Source organism: Vicugna pacos, chromosome 25 (assembly GCF_048564905.1).
Source record: "Vicugna pacos chromosome 25, VicPac4, whole genome shotgun sequence".
Taxonomy (NCBI): Eukaryota; Metazoa; Chordata; class Mammalia; order Artiodactyla; family Camelidae; genus Vicugna; species Vicugna pacos.
In genome coordinates, this window is record NC_133011.1 from 36,356,770 (window position 1) to 36,375,922 (window position 19,153).

Sequence of the window (19,153 nt, forward strand, 5' to 3'; positions counted from 1 at the left end):
TTATCTCTGATGACGACAGCGAGGAGCTGTGTCCTACTCTCTATACGAGGTACTGCCCCCTCCCAGGACGTGGTAAGGACAGGGGCTACTGCAGGTAAGGAGGCAGCGGTTCTGAAGGGCTGAGTGACTTACTCCATGTCCCACACCCCGGAATGGGGACCCACGGGGTTGAAACCCATGCCTCCTGGCTCCACCTTCCGCTACCCCGGTGCCCCTTTCCCTTCTGTGCCCTAAATGACGCATCAGGTGCACACAGTCCCCCAAGACAGACTTAAGGGAAGCCAGGCCCCAGCCTGAGATGATATTTACATGTAATTGCTTTGACAGCCTAAGGGCCAGGCAAAAGTCACTTTAAAAAATAAACCTGATAATTCTTCTGCCAAGAGATTCCCCTGCCACCCAAGACTCTTAATTCCTTGCGTCTCCAGCCTGGGCTGGTGGTCTACTGAGAGGACAGCCCCGCCGCCCCAGAGCAGGGGTCCTGGGAGTCAGGGCCCCTGGAGTCGGGGGACGGCCTTGTCTGGGGGGCCAAGGGCACTCGGGTCAGCGGAAGTATGACCTTGATGAAAAGCAGATACCAAACCCAAGAGCAGTGCTTCCAACCTTCAGCGGCCAGAGCCTCCCCTCATAGACCATAAACGGGCGCCTTTGACTCTTTCCTCCTTCCTGCAACCCCTGCCCTCTCCTGAATGCTCACACTGACGCATATGCTTTCTGACGAAAATTAGATCAGACGAGATCATTCACGTGTCTGAGCTTAGACGGCACGCTCATTGTAGGAAAATGTTTGTGGGTGAAACTGCGTTGCCTGTGTGTTCAGGAACGCCTGTTGGTGACAGTTGACTGGATGTTCCAGATGTGGAAAACACCTGAGAGTGCACATCACAGCACTGAGTTTACACTCGAGACCCTTCGCCGTGGTACCCAGAGCTCAGCAGAGCTGGGAGTGCCGGCATCCAGCTATCACTGTCCCTGCCTCCTGGGTGCCTCCATCTACAGCCCCCAGTGGTCCAGCGACAAGGGGACAGCTGTGCGCTTCACAGTCTGATTTTCCTCCATCACCCTTCCTCCAACGTCTGGATCTGTCACCAGTGCTGCAGGCGTCACGGCCTCCCCCCCCCCGCTGGCCCCACAAGAGAACTAGCGCTAAGGAAATCCCTTCCAGGCGAGCAGGGCTTCCCGAGGGCCATCGCCAGGTCTGTGACGGTCCCTCTTGGTCACAGGGTATCAGAGGCTCACGGGCCACCCCTACCAGCCTGCCCCGAAGAGCTACAGACAAAGTGGCAGGAGACACCCAGCCTGAATCTGCACCCGCTACACGCACAGATAAAGGCGGACGAGCTCCACCCTCAGGACTTAGAGGAATGAGAGGGCCTGGATGCCGAGGATGGTTCCGGCTGGGAAAGCAGGAGCGCTATCAGGACGATGACAGGAGGAGCCCTGCCACGTCTGGACCACTTCTCACGTCTCCACCTCCATCACTGCTGCGACCCTCTGCAGGTGTCCCTGCAGACAAGAAGTCACATTCAAAGCAGCAAAGGACTTTCCAATTGGCCTTTGGGTGACAAGAGCACAAGTGGTGGCCTGGGAAGAGGGTGCTCCAGTCTGTACCCCGCTGGGGGCATGGAGGAGGCACCTCGGAGACAGAACATGTGGCAGACACCACAGAGCCGAGAAGCCAGGCTGAGAGCAGGGGCCTGGGTCCCCACTGACGATGACAGGGAGGCAAGGGCATGGAGTGCCCCCAGCTGGAAGGGCCCGCCCCCCCCCCCGCTGGGACACAGAGCGATGAAGAGGGGAGGATGCGGGGTTGCGGGGGGGAGGCCCCCGGTCACTCACCGCCTGCCCGGGGTGCCCAGGTTTTCCCGGGAAGCCGATCTCTCCAGGTAAACCCTGGGAAGGGAACCACATGAGAACGGTTAGTCTGCCCTCTTCTGAGTGTCAGAGCTTCTCTCCCAGCGCTCTTCCGGGCAGAAGCCCAGGCCTCTAGCTCTGACAGGGCCCCGAGGCAGTTACATGGGGGTGGGGGGAATCTGGCTGTCCTCAGTGTGAGCCACTGTGAAACGTGGAGTGGTCATACCACTCAGGCCGGCCAGCCCAGGGCTTGTCTGGTCTGCAGTTGGGGCCACTGTCACCGTCATTACTACCTGGTGGGGTGGGTGGAACCACCTCCCTCTGCCCACAGCTGGGTCTGCGCCCCCCCCCAGCTCAGCCTCCAGAGGAACTTTCCCAGGTGCTCCTGAAGTGGAGGAGGGGAGTGTGTGTCTCAGAGGCAAGCCACACACTCCTGAAGCAGCCCCGCAGGGCAAGCCCAGCCCAAGCTGCTTCAGCGCATCTCTGGAAGCAGCCAGCCCACGTGCCACGTGAGCTCAGGGGATATTTCTGATCTAAGGGGCTCCAGGGGTGTCTGGGGGGCCCTCCTTCTTTGTGTCTTTGCTCTGGTCCTGGACAAAGAACCAACAGGTGGCTACACACAAAGATGTCCCCAGCTCCCAGGGCCATGAAATCTCCATCTAAGTGCCCTGGGAAGAGAAACTCAAAACCTATCTTACCGGCGGGCCTCCGGGTCCAGGGGGGCCTGGGAGGCCAGGTGGTCCTGGGGGGCCCTGTAAAGAAAGAGCATGGCCTGGGTTACGGACGTGCGGGCAGCAGCCCCCTGGTGGTGCTGTGCTTGGAGGGAGGAGAGGGTCCAGGACACGGTGATGGGGTGGACCTGCAGCTTTATTTGAAATACCTTATTTTTTAAACAAAAAGGAACAAAAGCAAAAAGAAAAGATCTGAAGTAAAATTTGCAAAATGCCAACATGTGTACTGTCTGGGTGATGGGTATACATCTGTCTGTTACACTATCTACTCTGGTATCTATCTAGTGTATTTGAACATTTAAAATAAACATGTATTGCATGAATAAACACACACATCCATAGTGGGTTGACTCATTAACCAAAACCTTCTACAACAGTGGTTCCCAAGCACCGTTCAGCATCGAATCACCTGGGCTGAGTAACACAGATCTGTCCAAGTCTGTCCATCACCGCCCATGCAAGTTCTCGGAGACAGACCTCCGGCCTTTGTTCATGTGTCTCTCCAGCTGTGCCTCCCTCCCCTGCCCCTCCTCGGATGGACAACTCCACCTTTCCGGAATTCCTGCAATTTCCCAGGCACAATTAAGCACTCCCTCTGCCAGGCTCGAGGCCAGCGTGACTGAGCTCGTCTGACCCACATGCCCCCGAAGGCCCTCTTGTTCCCGCTGCATCTTGTCCTGCACAGCGACAAGCCCCGGTCTTGACAAAGAGCAGGTGCTCTATAAAGATCTGAAGAAGTCAACGGGGCTGAACACGGCTGAGCGTCCAGAGTGAACAACGCCGCGTCGCCACTAGAGGGCAATAAATACTAAACAATGGCCAAGGCTGCCGCTCCCCTGCTCTGTTCCCCTTTCTCCCTCTGGGGGCACTCGTGGTCAACAAAGGGCGGAGAAAGGCCGCATCTACAAAACTTTCTGGTGGCATCTGGACCTAGTTTTCTGTGTAGCTCTCTCAGTGCCGGCGAGTCCTTGGGGGTAGCACCTACATTTACTGGGAGAATGAGGCACAGATCGGGGCGGGGGGGAACACTGGACGAATGGGCCTCCCCTGACTCCATTTCCAGTTCTTCCTGCTGGAAACCAACCCACCTCAGCAACCTGGTCTCCAAACTCTGCACAGTGCACGCCATGCTTTCAGAGCCTCTTCCCGGACTGAAGGGTGAATTCTGGCCTCACCTGGGGCTCCGCTGATCTCCCCCACCCCACAAGCTCCCTGAGCGCGGGGACCACCACTGTCTGCACCTGCTGAATCCAGCAGTCAGCCCGGGCCCGGGCACGCAGGGTGCCCTCAGGATTTATCTGCTGAATCATAAAGTGCTGCTTCGAAGAAGAGTCCCTTCCTTCCTTAGGGAACGAAGGTCGGGGTGTGTGTGCTGGTCCTCACAGGGGCTCTGACTCGAGGCAGTCTCCTGTCTCTCTTTTTTAGCATTTGAATTAAAACCGATAAATTAGAAGGTTATTTTAAACTAAAACTATCTGACTACTGATAGCTTTACTAGCAGTAATAATGATGATGTGAAGAGATGCAGAGTAGGGCTTTGGTTTCAGATGTCCTGGGCCGAACGCGAGGCCGCCTAGAGCTACCAAGATGGAACTGGGTAACAGACTCCACCTCCGAGCATCTCTCAGTCCCCACAACGTCACAAAAAGGCTGCAGGCCCCTCTGGTATCGATGAAGCAGGGAGTAATGACGGTGTGAAACCAGCTCAGCACAGGGGGGCGTTCCACTTTCTCTTCTTTTTATCATCAGTAAAAATACCTAACTAACCAATTCATCTAACAATTAAAGAGAGACAAATTAGCCAACACATCTAAATGTTAACAACAAAATAACTTATGATTATTACTAATAAAACAACTAAGTAATGATTCTATTAATTAGCCAATTCATCTAATTATTATTCATAGAACATTTGATCCTTCTTAATATGGTGGTGACTAAACAGCTCTTTAATGTGCTCGGTAATTACCATGATGATGTGTAAATAACCCATTAACCTAATTATCATTATTAATAAAGGAATGGCAAATATCTACTTCTAATGACCACCGAGTTCCAACTGGAACAGATTTATGAAGTCGGAGGGAATTTGAAGATGCGTGAAGATTACTTGCATAAATTAGCATGGCAGTCACATTCCCTGTGCCACATGGAAACGTTTGCTTTTTTGGGAAGTTGTTTTTAATTGTGAGTCCTGTTGGGGTGTGGCTCCAGGGCCGCAGCCATAATGGCAGTCCGCCTCAGGGGGGTCTCTGTGTTGGGGCCCAGAACCACGAACCCACTCCGTCCCCTGGGGCTGGTCCCTCCCCTGGCTGTGTCCTCACCAAATCAAGGGACTTGGGGCCACCCTGCCTGCACCACCGAGCACTGTTGCAGCACAGACACTTGACCAGACCAGACAGATTTCCATTTTCCCTAACAGGCTGCCAAGATACAGGAGCCACCACCTCGTGTGTGTATATTGATGCCACAACATTCCAGCAGGTGAAAATGTGCATCTTGAAAAAGAGGCACCGGAAGCATCTTATAGACTGCCAGCCGTCCTTTAGATTCCGGTTGGGATAAGCATTCCTTTCTCACAGGTGGTTATAAAGAACAGACGCAATCATGTATGAACACTGAGAAGAGCAGAAACTAAACACACGTATCGAGTCCCCTTCAAAACTACGTAACTTCGTTTCTGCTGCAACAGAGTCAACCTTGATTCTCCAGATCCGCGTAGGGACCCTCCTCTGGGCCCTGGGAGAGGCGGACAAGCTCTCTCCCAGAACCAGAGCTCTGACTACCTCTGTCCCAGCACTTAGCTTGGACGATGGTCAGTTTCTTTCTGCATCTTTCTGCTCTGTTCCATCTGGCTCCTCTGCACATGGACAGTGGCTGCTAGGACTTCCCATCCCCAGAGTGGAATCTGCACACAGTGGGTACTTAGTAAATACCTGTGGTCAAGGAACAAGTGAACCAATGTGGATGGCAAGCAGGAGAAACCGTGGCCAGGCCCAGGGAAGGTGGTGCGCAGGTGTGTCAGGAAGAGTGGCCCAGAGAGATGAGCAGCGATCCATGTGCAAACACTGCTCTCAGCCTGGGCCTGGCTAGCTTGGATGCAGCTCTGCATCCACTGGCGGTCTTCCAACGCAGGGTGCAGGGGGTGTGCATTATTCACTGCACACTGTCTGGTTCTGAACCACTGAGATCCCTGAATATATCAGGGTGCCCTATTTCTGGTAAGATCCCTGCTGTGAGAAAGCTGGCTGTGTTTCTATCTGCAGTGTCCAGCTCGACGCCTGGCATTCAGTAAAGATTTGCTGAAGGGAAATGGCTTCTAAATGAAAAATGAAAGAAAAATATATATTTTCCAAGGGAGCAAACAAAGAGCTATAGGTGGAAAAAACATCTGTTACTTCAAGCAATTTGATGGGGGCTGCATTTAGAGTGAGTTTTTGAGATCCACAAGCTTTGCTCACTGGAAAGCAGGCCATAAAACAAATGCAAACACACTCTAATTTTCACTATTAACATCAAAATGCCACAGTGCACGTGGAAACTTTAGTAGAAGACCGATAACGGCTTATTCTGTGCTATGGCCTGACGGGAACACGAAGGGCTGAAATGAAATCTGAGACGAGAGTTGGGTGGGGCGCCCATCACTCAGGGACCACTTCATCAGCCAGCGCAGAAAAGGCTGGTCTGGGGAGTTCAGTTAGCAGTGTCCTCCGGGCGAGTGCCTCCCTGACGCCGCAGGAGGACAGCATGGCTACCACCACGGGGGCGCTGGTGTTGGGTGGAGGTGTCCAGGAACAGGTGGTGCCGAAGCTCAGCCTCTCCTGCAGCGCAGGGAGGGGCCAGTGGCTGAGCCCTAAGGAGCCCACCCACCTGCCTGCTGTGGCCACAACCAGGAGAGCAGGACGGCCTCGCCGCCTGGTGCTCACTGCGCCTTGGGGCCCCGTCACTGGGTCACATCCCCAACTTCTCTCTGACCTACAGTAGCGCACAGTAGCGCCCTCCCCTTTTATTTTTCTTGGTATTTGTTGCAAATGATGAAACTAAAGTTCAGAAGGTTAAGTAATCTGTCCCAGAAGCTCAGCCAGAAAGCGATGAGGGCTGAGACTCAGCGGGTCTCTGCCTAGAAACTGGGCTCCCTCCCTACCCTGGGACTGTCTCCTGGAATTCACTGAGCCTCATCAAAGGCAGGCTGGGGAGGGAGGGGTGGGGAACTCCGTCCACACCAGGGTTGGGGCGCACAGGGACGCAGCATTTACAAGTAAGGGGACTGAGAGGGGCCAGGGCCAAGGTCGCCTGGGGATGGAGGGAAGTGTCTGCTTAGCAGCTGGTGGTGGTGGCCCTGAGCAAGTCTCTCTGCATCTGGGGGTCTCACCCCCTCATCTGTGCAATGGGGACAGGGACCTGAGTCTGCCCATCTGGCGGGCTGGCTGTGGGGTCCACAGGGGACCACAGTGACAACCCACGTGGAACCATGTGGGAGGAGGAGCTGGACAAATTGCGAGGCCAGAGGAATTTCACTAGAGCTGAGCCTGAAAGGTGGGTGAGGATGGGAGGAGGAGGGGGAAGGGGAGGAGTGGTGGAGGGGGGAGTGGGAGGGGGTGGAGGAGGGAGGGCATCTTGGTGTGAGGCAGCACCTGCCTCGGGACAGACCGTGACTGGGCTCCAGCCCCACGTCACAGATTGGAAACCAAGTCTGAGAGAAGGGAAGGGACGCGAGCAATGTCACAGAGTGTCTGTGAGAAGTCAGACTGAGACCAGAGCTTGGTCTCTCGATCCTAGACTAGTGACTGCCATTTTGATTGTTCTGGCCCCTTGGCTGAGCCCCTCCCAATCTGAATTCATTGTCCAGCCACCTGCCGACACCCCTTAGGGCTGTGCGCTCCGGCCACGTCGCAGGCCCATCCTCCCCTGTACCCTGCTGGGAAGGCCCCTCCTGCCGCCCCTGCCCAGCTGGGTGCACACAGTCTGACCGTGGGCTCCAGGTGCCGCGTGTCTCCCTCCTGGTGTCTCCACTGTTTCCCTTTCTTGTAACACTGGGCATCGCTTTTGTCACCGCTTGTCTGGGTCTGGCCTCCTCTAGACCTAAACCCCTACAGGAGACCAAACAGTGGCCGCTGTGCCAGCGCCTGAGCTGGGAGGCAGGGGGAGCAAGGGACAAGGGAGGACAAACGACCCACCGGATATTCTTTTTAATGCTCTGATGAGGTGGCCGTGCAAGAATCTGGTTACCAACCTGAGAACTGCTACTGAGCCTTCATTTAATCAGAGAAAGCAGCGTTGCTATGGAAGGGGATTTAAAGACAGTGGTTACCTGCGGCCCCAGCAGTCCAGGGGTTCCAGGAGGGCCCGTCTCACCTTTCTTCCCCTGAGGGCAAAAGAAGAAGCCAAAATTAACGGCCAAGACCAGCAGCGCCCAGCACCCGGCTAAGAGTACACCTCAGCGGAAACTCCGATTATCAGGCCATCCCCTCGGGGTGCCCTGCAGGGAAGCAGTGCGGGATCAGGGAAGAAGTCTGGGGTCACGGAGGTGCCCCCTGGATCCCAATTCTGTAACTTGGGTGATTTTGGTAACACGTGGCCCCAAATTCAAAAAGTTCAGCAAATTTTACCCGAGAAAAAGGTCCTTATCCTGTCCCCTGCCACTCAGTCCCTTTCCCTGGAGGCAACCAATCCCACCAGATGGTTGGCTTTTCCAGCACTTTATGTTTAGGCAAGCTTTGCACACACGTATGCACACGTGTACACATATGTACACGTGTGCACACACGTTCTCTCCCTCTCCCCCTTTGCTCCTTTACGACCTATAGCAAGTCAAACAGTCTGCTGATGAACTTTGCCTTTTTCACGTGACAGCTTCTCTGGGATGCAGCCTGCACTCGCATGTGGACGGTCGCTCCACCCCTTTTCACAGCTACGCAGTCTTCCCCATAAAGATAAAATGTGATCATTTCAACAGCCCCTACTCAGGGACAGGTAGGTTCTTTGGGCCACTTGCCCTTTTGCTGTTAAGACTCAGGCTGCCGTGTGGGGTCCTCCCGTGGGGGTGACCCGCCTCACTAAGCCTCAGAGTCTGTCCCTGGGAGCGGGGGCGAGGGGTGTGTGGCTTAGTTTAATTCACACAGCACACGGCCTGTATTACAGGAGCATCTGAAGGACGGATGCCGGCCTGCTTGCTTTCTTCCTTACAGTGCCCTCATGAAGTCAAAGCACTGCAATCAGAATTCAAAGTAAAACAAGAATCTGAGTAAGAATCACATTCCCTGAGGACCCATCTTGTGCCAAACCCTCCTTTTGGGTTTTCCCGCTTGTTCCTCTCAACTTTCCTCTGCGAGACGCCCCTGTGAGGCAGGTGTTCTCAGTCCCACCAGAAGGTGTGGGAACTGAGGTTCAGGACAAGGTCTCGCAGGTGACATAGCTGGAACCCGAGAGGTCGGAGACTCCAGGTGACCGTGGACATGTTGGGCTCTGTGCTGACTCTGCAGGTGACCGGGAGCATGGAGCAAGGCTGGTCAAACCTGTGATCGGTGCTCACCATCACCCACGCCCCCGGGGGCCCCCTCCTGGACCCCTGCAGGGCCCCCCAAACAGTCACCCTCCCTCACTTCCAGCCCATGCATATCACTTCCCCCTACAGTAGCTAGAATTACATTCTCAAAATATGCACCAGGTCATGTCTCCTCTGCTCAAACACCGCGATACCGCTCAGCTCACTAAAGCAAACACTAATGGTCCCCCTTCTTTCCAAGACCACCCCCCCAGGTCTTCTCAGTCCATGTACTCCCTTCCTCCCCCTCACTCCAGCCACGCATTCACACCTGCTCCACCCAGCGTCCAGAGCTGCACCCCGTGCCTCTCAAAGCTTTCCCCCCTCCCTTTCTACAGCCAAACCATGGGAGCCCAGCCTGCTCACACGCCCAGTCCCTTCCCTCCAGACTGTCCTGGGCTAACCTGTGCTGGCAGGCTATTCCTCCATAAGCGTGAAGAAAGCTCTGTCCAAGTTATCTGCCACCTCCTTTTCCAAAAGACACAACATCTGAGCTGCTTTATTCAGAAACTGACAGACCACGCAATTCTGACACGCCTGTTTAGTCTGGTGCCCAGTGTCCATGCCACCATCCCTAGGCAACAGCTCACGTGGGCTGCTTAGCTTGGCCCCAAAGACCCCCAAGGGCTCCTGGCCTCTGAGACTTTGCCCACGCCACCACCTCTGTCTGTAGCATCCAGCTCCATCTCAACCTGTCAGAGTCCCATCCCAATCCAGTGCCACCTCTTTCATGAAGTCCCAGCAATAATGAGAAATAATGGTAGAATATGGCAAAAACGTATCTGAGATAGATTCCAGGTGTCACCGAAGAACTCATGAGTTAGTGACCAGGGATGGGGCATAAAGCTCTAAGTAAGTAGTTACGAGGACTTGGCCACTCGTGCGATCAAAGGAATTCTCTATGTTCTTTTCCCAACCCCTTTCCTCTACAATATTGTAGGAAAGAGTTCTAAATCTGCAGTAGATAAGGAGGGGCAAGCCATTTAAATTGCTGGGTCTTTGTTTTCTCATGTGGAAAATAATTCAATGTAATTATCTGAAAAGATAGTGGTACCAAAAATTCACTGTTTGAGGAAGTGACTTATAAAGCATACAGAGCATCGTGAAAATGTCATAGTTAGTGATGAGAATGAGAAGGAAGATGATGGAGGCTATGAAGAAGAAATGGTATAGCAGAATTCTGGCTCCTGAGTCCCTGGAATGGGTGAGAGACCACATGTGAAGTAGATGCGGTTCCAAAACCACTACCTCCCAGCAGTGCCACAGAGATGACGTGAGACAGTGCCCACAAAGTGCTCGGCACAGGGCCTGACATTGGGAAGCGCGTGATGGTGATGGTGGTGCTGATGTTGGTGATGGTGGTGGTGATGATGGTGATGGTGATAGTGAAGGTGATGATGGCAATGCTGGTAGCGATGGTGTTGGTGGTGGTGATGATGGTGATGGTGATGATAGTAATGTTGGCGATGATGTGGAGGTGATGATGGTGGTGATGGTAATGTTACTGGTGGTGACAGCGGCAGTACTTGGTGGACATAGTAGCTCTAGAGGTGCTGGACAAAGCAGCAGCTGTACACCCTGTGCGTTCTGGATCTATACTTGGGTGTGGGGATTTGGGAGGTGCTGGCCAGAGTAAGTTCTGTAGCAATAAAGAACTGCTTTACTAACCAAAAGCTTGTTTCTTGTCATTTTTCTTTTCTTCTCTTTTAAACTGCTACCCAACACAATGTCTGGATAAATGTTTGTAATTTATCACGAGGGCAGATTTTTCAAGCCATTCTGGATGCCAGGATGCTGAGCAAGACCAATATTTCCAAGACTGCCTATCTGCCCATGGAGAAGAGGGGAGCCTGTAAATTCAAAACAGCAATTCCTTCCCAGCCAGGATGAGTTAGCACAGCCATGCGAGGGGCCGTCATCAGATAAAAGGATTGCTTGTGCAAGTGATTCTAATATGTGCCGTATGGTCTTTTTGCTCAGCTCCTGTTCTCCATGCCTCCAAATGTCAAACGTGATTATTTTCTACTGGTTAGAGCTGAAACCAGGTGCTCAGGGAAAACCTAGAGTCCTGAAATAAACTCGGGCTTCGTGCCACGATATGAATCAAACAGTAGCCTGCAATCCAAATGATGCTGCTACCATCTGGTAAAGCAGGCAAAGGCCAGAAAAAAGGCTTTGAAAATTGAAAAGTAAAACAAATTCAACCCAGGTTGCCACTGACAAAAGACTTCCGCGCTCCTCTCTCGCAGGTGCATCAGGAATGGGAGCTGATGGGCCTGGCCGCCTGCAGCAGAACAAAGGGCAGCAGCCAGAGCTTAACGTGACAGGTGTTCAGTGCGTCCGACAGAACGGGCGCTCTCAGTTACTAAGGGTCCTCCCTCTTTCTCACCAAGGCTTCTGCTGAAAGGACTGCTAGTGTCTGGTTTAGAACTGTGGTGTGTACATGGACACACATACAAACACACACCATCTTAAAGCAAAAAGAGTAAAGTTCTGGAGCCAGGAGGACCTGAGTTCTAATCCCGGCCTCACCATTCACAGTCTGTGTGTCACTGGGGAATCCGGCTCATCCCTTCCATTCTTGGTATCCTCATTTGCACAGTGGGATCAGGGCTGCCACATCTCATAGGTCCTTATAGGAATTAAGTGAGAAACTTATATGAAAAAAAAAAGAGCTAAGTGCCTGCTATGCAATGATGATTCAACCAACGTAATTTCCTTCCTAACTTATTTAGTTCTATACATGTAGAGATAGCTTCTGTTTTTGAAATGTGTTTTTAAAGCCAAGGACACAATGGACACCAGGAGACACGGGGTTGCTCTGTCTTCAGTGAGAAGGGGGACACCATGCCCCACAGGGTCACTTCTTCAGTTCTCAGCTTTTGATAAGAGAGAAGAGAAACCAAAAGATATTAAGAAAATGATTAAAGGAAATGAAGAGACTGTGCCCAGCCTGTGGAAAGGGCAGTGACAAATGACAAATCCCTGAGTGACTGGAGCCAGTAGGTCAGGTAATATTTCTGGACATTCAGTTTTTCACTGTGAGTCTTAAATTTGTCTCTGACTGTGAGAAAAATCTCACAGTCTCAGACATTTCTTCCATCATGACAAGTCTATAGTTTATACATTCCAAATTTTACATTCACTTTGAAGGCCTGACAGCATAGAGTTCTCTTAAGCAAAACTTCTTTTCCCCTCCTTTTTGTCCAGACAGGAAAGATGGTCTCTGGGCTATTTCAGGTGGGACGAGGGTACCAGAGTAAGAAAAAGGGAAGTAAAAGTGAAGGAACAAAAGAAACCGAGTTTTGCTCTTTAAAATTGTGCCTTCTGGACATACAGACGACCAACAGCACAGGAGAAGGTGCTCAACTCAACATCCCTCATCATCAGGGAGGTGCAAAGCAAGACCTCAGGCAGATGCCACCTCACGCTCGTTAGAACGGCTGTGACCAAAACGACAAGGACAACAGGTGTCGGCGAGAGTGTGGAGAAAAGGGAGCCCTTGCACATGGCTGGTGGGGAGGTAAACTGGTGCGGCACGGAGGGTCCCCCACAGAACAGAACTACCACATGAGCCAGCAACCCCGACTCTGCGTGTTTACCCAAAGGAAGTGAAAACACTAACCTGAAAAGGCATCTCCACCCCCTGCTCTCTGCAGCACTACTGACAACAGCCAGGACGCGGAAGCCACCCAGGCGTCCGCGGATGCGACAGTGGATAAAGGAAACACGGCATGCGTGCAGTGGAGCCGCACGCAGCCACGGAAAGAAGGCCACCTCGCCATTCACACCACGGAGGAAACCTGAGGGCGTTACGCGAAGTGGAATACGCCAGACAGAGAAAGGCAAATCCCACGGGATCTCACTAACAACGTGGACTCTAAAAAAAATAAAAAGGAACTCATAGATACAAAGCACAGACTGGTGGCTGACAGAGGAGGCAGGCGTAGGAGGTGGAAGAAACGGGGAAAGGTGGCGCAAAGGTTAAAGAGAAAGTCGGGCCTCCTGTGTTGGCGGACAGAGCCCCGCTGACCAGATGTGCAGTCCTCCCCACGCCACCCAAGTGCCAGCCGCCCGGAGAGCAGCATTCGTGTGACCCTTGCACCCTAATTGTGAGACCCTCATTACAGCCATTATATGTTTATGCATATTTTATATGCTTATGTATATTATTTTTGTATTTATTTTAACGTGTGTATAAAAATATACGCGTTCTAAGTGAGAGGCACTCCTCGAAGTGCTGCAAACACAAAAATACTGTTCTCACGACTTACATTTTAGTGAAGAAAACAAAAATAAAACAAATTCTCAAGTAAGAAAAATAAAAGTCTTCCACAGAAAATCAGAATAGACAGAGGTCTATTTTTGGGGTGGGTGATTAGGGTGCAAGAGGTTTTTTTTTTTTGAAAAATCAACCTCATGGAGGCTTTTGTGTGTCCAAGGGCCTCGGCAGCCTTGAGCCAGGCTGGTTCTACTTTGGAAAGTTCCAGGTCCAGATGCCACTGCAGCACTGCCCACTCCAGCTGAGACACTGCACCCAGACCAGGCTCTCCCCAGCGCCCCCCTCAGACAAGCAGGAGGACGCGACAACCTCAGAGATGGTTTCAGTACCTCCTCTGCCTCCGTCCAAGGCGGGGAACCCAGCCAGACAGAGGGCGCCTAACATCCTCAGTGAGGGTGGGGGCCTGCATCTCCCAGGCTCTGCGGGACGCAGATGGGGCGTAGGGAGCCGCGCTCCTGATCCTCCCTTTTCACTACGTCATCGTGGAAAAAGACCAGCTTCGTCCAAAATGAATGTACTCACTTTGCCAGGGACCGTACCACCTGCCTGCTGCTCATCTCTGAAACAAAGCGCCCCTCTCCCACCCTGTATTTCAGTATCAGTGTCTCAGCTCCCAGGTCCCCGGGGCTGGTCATTGCCTTGTGCGCTCCCCGTCACAGCCCGAGTGCGCACCCTGACATTAAGGAGCTCTTCAGAGTGACATTTCAATTGAAGGTGACGAGGAGGAGCCGGCAGGTCACCATGAGGGAGGGAGAGAGAATTTTCTGAGTAAGTCATCATTCTGCCTCAGGTCTTCGTGACTCAGCCAGAGGCTGCTTCTGAGCCCACACCGACATCACCGCCTGTCTCCGCTCTGTCTTTCCACAGGGAAAGCCACTGACTAGCAACACCCACCAGGCGGAAGAGCTGAAGTCAGGAGACCATCCGTGACAGTGGAGGGACGAGCACCCCAGAGACACACGCAGTCACCGCCCTCCGTCCACTGCAGGAAGCAGGCCGAGAGCGCAGCTCTCCCCTGGGCTCCGGCACGCCCTGCATGCACACCCCCACCACCCGGCCCTGTGACTCCTGGCTCTCCATCCCCTGCTGGACCTGGGTCTTCCAGGTGGCAGGCTCTGCCCCGTCCCCGTGTCCTCTGCCTGATGTACCTCCCGGTCTGGGACGGATGCCCCTCCCAGCGCTGCCCGGGCCTGGGCCCCACCCTTCCTCTTTGATCTCTGCCATCATCTCCCAATCCGGCTCCTCCCCCTGCAGTCTGTTCTCAACACGGCAGCCAGATGGATGTGTTTAGAATGTAACCCGGGCCACCACCACTTCTGCACCCCAAACCCTGCGGAGAACAAACTGCAACCAGGAACGTGTGAGGCAGCCAGGGACACTGTGAACACAAAATGAGCTCACTGTGAAGCCTTCTCATGGACTCAGGTGGGACGCGGGGATGATGCCTTCCTCCTTTCACTCCCCTTAGCTTTTAGCGGTATACACCGAAATACTTACAGACACAATGATGCGGTCGTGTTTGGGACTACTTCAAGCTGTCCTTGGGGTGGGTACAAATTACACCCCTTGGCCAGTGACTTGATAAGTGTTGAAATGGGTTTGGGGTACATAGGCGTTTATTTCACTATTCTATTTTTGTATATGTGTTTTTCATAATAAAACATTTTTGAAAACGCTCAATAGCCCCACATTTCACACCCAGGAAAAGCCAAAATCCTCACAATGGCCCACAAAGCCCAACATGAATTGGCTCCCAGTTTCTAGGGCTTTGCCCCCTCCTGCTGGGCCCACGCCTGCTCTACCACACAGGGCTCTCTGCTCAGACACAGGAGCACACCTGCCTCAGGGCCTTGGCACCTGCTGTCTGTCTCCTCTGCCTGGTCTGCTCTCCCCAGCTCCCTCACCTCCCCAGAACCCACTCAGATAGGACTTTCTTAATAGGGCTCTCCTGCATCACTTACTTAAATGCCAATTATTCTGTGTTTTTCCCTTGCCTGCCAGAATGTGCGCATCTGGAAGGAAGGGATCTTTATTCTTCTCACTGAGGGACCCACTTACACAGAGCAACCCCTAACACCCCGCAGATGCTGAAGAAATGTTTGTTGAATGAGTGAATTTGTGGCAGGAAGGAAAAGGGAGGGGGAAAAAGATACAGGGATGGGCTCGTAGAAAGAGAAACAGCAAAGACAGGAGAAGAAAAGAGAAACAGAGAAGGGAAAGGACGAGGAAGTGGTCCAGGGTCCCCAGCAGGATGCTGGCAGAGCCTGAACTAGAAGCCGTGTCCACGGACCTTTTACTTAAGCAGATGCACTTCTGAGCTGGATAAAAGCGGATGGACACGAACAGGTGTCCGGAGACAGGACGTCCTTTCCGGGGGGTTGGGGGAACTCCCCGATTCTGAATTACTCTCTGCAGTGCCCCCCTCAATTCCTGCTGGCATCAACTCACTCCAGCAAGGCCGCCTCAAATGCCACCTTCCCTGTCCCCAGCCCTGCTGCCCTCTCTATCTCCACCCACAGGCTTCATTGTCCCCACTCAGGCACCCGGGTATCCACTCACACATCTCCAGTCCCCAGGCTGTGAGCTCCTGGTGGTTGAGGGCTTCATCTCAATTCCCGGAGCATCGAGCAGAATGCCCATGTTCCGTAAGGGCAGATGTGAGCTTTGCTGACAGACTGACGCGCAGAAGGGAGGAAGGGAGGACAGAAGTCGGGCCCTCAAGAGACACGCTCCTGGGTGTGCGTCCTGGGTGTGCATCCCTGAGAGGCAAGCATGGCTTTGCTGCCCCAGAGCCTGCCCTTCGTCTGAGGAAAGGGGGTGGGAGGCCCAGGACTGCTGTGAGGTCTGGCGCTTAGCTGGGGCTCAAGGACTCGATAATACCACACCTACCCCGGTCCGCACCTCCTCTCCACCCTGGCTGCCTCTCTGGGTCCCCCCGGATCCCCGCTCACATCTCCAGTCTCAGTGCGTGTCCACTCCCCAGCCCCCACCGCACGGGGGCGCGTGTTACTCCTAGGGTGAGAGGTGTTTCTGGGGAGGGCCACAGCCAGCCCTGGGGAACACATGAATCCCTTCTGAGGTGCCAAGAAGCCACGGCCAAGGAAGCGTGGGCCTCGACAAGCAAGCTCCAGGCAAGGTATGTCCCCTCCCCTGCTTAGTAAGAGCCAATGAAATAAAGACAAAGATTTTAAAAAAAACTTCACAGTCATTTTTGTATCAGGAGTCCACTCACCAGCTAACACCATACTAGGAATAACACTTGGAGTAGTTCAAGGCAAGATGAAATACGGGTCGCCTAGCTGCCAATCACATGATGTACAAGGCTGCTGCTGTCTCTTAAGACCCTGCCTGAGCGTGCTGGGAGAATGAGGCCCGTGACAGCTGCCACATCGTGCTGCCCACAACAGGCCACGCCCCACACTGGGCACTTTTCCTCACAGCTCAGCCGGCTTAACAGGCTCAGAGAGGCTGGGTGACTGGAAGGGTCACACAACTGCGGAGAAGCAGAGCTAAGCTTCAGACCTGGGTGCATCTTGCCACAAAGTCCAGGATCTCACGCTTTACAGAGGAGCAGGCAACCCGGCTTTGACCCATCTGGTGGATGGGGACTTGGCGTCTGGGGCCGGTGATGCCCAGGGGGCGGTGACACACCCAAGGTCTCCTAGAGGGGTAAGTGACTTCTCCCACCCAGCCTTCCCTCGTGACACCTTGCCACACCCCAGGTGGCCTTCAAAGTAAGTGCCTCTTAGAGTCTTGAGAGTTCAGGATGGTTGTAGGATGCAGAGGTATCTGGAAATCAAAGGAGGATGTTCATTGGTGAATAAAGACAGGCTGAATTTTGTGCTGAGTCATAAAAGCAGGTCACCTGATTTCAGAGCTGGAGATGCACAGTGCGGTCAGAGAGTGCGCCCAACCCCCTTAGACAGCGTGAACCCACAGCAGATCTATGACACTGTCCATCTCACACTCTGGACTAAGACAAATGCTAATTAAATTAAACACCGTAAGAAATTATGATATTAAAAACAATAGGTTTTTAAAATATCTAATAGCCTACAGGCAGACCTCTATTCTTTTGCTGCTATTTCTTTTTCTCTTTCCTCAAGACTTAGCTCAAACATCACCTTTCAGGAAGCCCTGGCTAGCCCCCAGGTTGGGTCAGTTTCCCCTTCTCTGCGTTCTCTTGGTACTGGGCTTCCTTCTGCTGGGGCTCTGACCACACGGGGATGTGAGTTTCCATATACCTGACTCATGGCAGACACAGACTCACCTCCAGGAGATGACCCAGGACTCAACTCAAGGCTGAACACACAGTCCATCCTCAATCATCTTTGATGAACTCAATCAAATTCCAATATTCATTCCACGCTCATGAGACAGGCATCATCTGCTCTCTCTGAGCTGCTAAAATGGGGGGGCAGTGTGGTTGAATTGGGGCATCAGGAAGGAAAGATAATTTACTTACTCGGAGACCTTGCAAACCAGGAGGTCCATCCTTGCCTTCCGGACCCGTAAGCCCCTTTAGGAAGAGGAGAAGGGGAGAAAAAGAGAGACAGACGATGGTAAATACAAAGTAAACACTGCAGGATATACTTTGCTCCCTCACTCTCACTGGATGGGAAAATACCATCCCATTCTATGGGGAAACTGGGAGGTCAAGGGGGAAAGCATCCTGCTCCCTCAAATCTGCAACACTTTTAAAACACGTGCATCTGTCTGATCTAACTAGGTATGCTCACTGACCCAGACATAGGCACTGCCATCCGTGCTTCAACGGTGAGTACAGTAAGGATCAAGCGCTCTGCACTAGTGCCCTGCATGAAGTGCACACGAGAGACGCGTCTGGAACCCAAGTGTCTTTAGCTCTAATCCTGGTGCCTTTTCCCCTACATCTTGCTGGCTCGGTGATAACTGGCTGGGGTTACCTGACTCTCAGTCAACAGTGATATGCAAGATGACAGTATGAACAAGTAGATGAAATTGTTTATGAAAGAGTAATTTCCATTAAGCAAGGAAAACTGGCACAGGAAGGGGTCACACTGATCTAATTACAATCCTGCCCCCTAACCTGCCACTGTGTATCTACTGTCTGAACTCAGACAAGTCCCTTGACATCCCTGAACCTCAGTTAACTCAATACCCAAAGTGAGGGTAATATACTGACCTACTGAGTGGCTGTGAGGACCACATGAACCATGGGTACAAACGCCCTGACACAGCACCTGGACCTCCTGACAGCGCCCTGATTTACACTCGGATGTATACTGATGTCACTTAGAACATGGCATGGAATGTGACTGGGAAAATGCAAAATTCAGCTCTAACTGTGACTCTATCACCAACTTTATGGGTGAATCTGGGCCAGAAATTCCCTCTCTGCACTTGAATTTCCTCATCTTCAATAAACATACAACAGCTACCATTGCCAAGTTTTGCATAATTATTAATTATTGCAACTGCACTTAGGTTTAATGTCCTTTCTCTAAATAACAGCATAAAAATGAATACATGTATGAACAAACTGCAGTAATTAAAGGTTTAAATCTCCCTTCCTCACAAGAATTATTCCAGTGAGCTTGGGGCACACATCAAGGGAAGACTGTGCAGAGGTGAGTTTGCATTAAGCATCAAGAAATGCCTTGCATTTGATCTGCCCAGCTGGCCTTTCTTCCTTACTCTCAAGCAGACATTGATAAAGCTACCAGAACCTGCTTTATCTTGGGGAAAGAATGAAAAGATGCC

General features: G+C 52.5%; 1 protein-coding gene across 1 annotated transcript in view; it reads right to left on the reverse strand.

Annotated features, from left to right (window-relative positions):
• Positions 1-19,153, reverse strand: part of COL22A1 (collagen type XXII alpha 1 chain) — a 212,646-nt gene that overhangs the window by 93,703 nt on the left and 99,790 nt on the right. Inside the window, exons 22-25 of the mRNA XM_072949767.1 lie at positions 17,877-17,930; positions 7,897-7,950; positions 2,553-2,606; positions 1,840-1,893 (exon numbers count right to left, since the gene is read on the reverse strand). Coding sequence (XP_072805868.1) covers positions 1,840-1,893; positions 2,553-2,606; positions 7,897-7,950; positions 17,877-17,930 — 216 coding nt within the window. The remainder of the gene's footprint in view (positions 1-1,839; positions 1,894-2,552; positions 2,607-7,896; positions 7,951-17,876; positions 17,931-19,153) is intronic.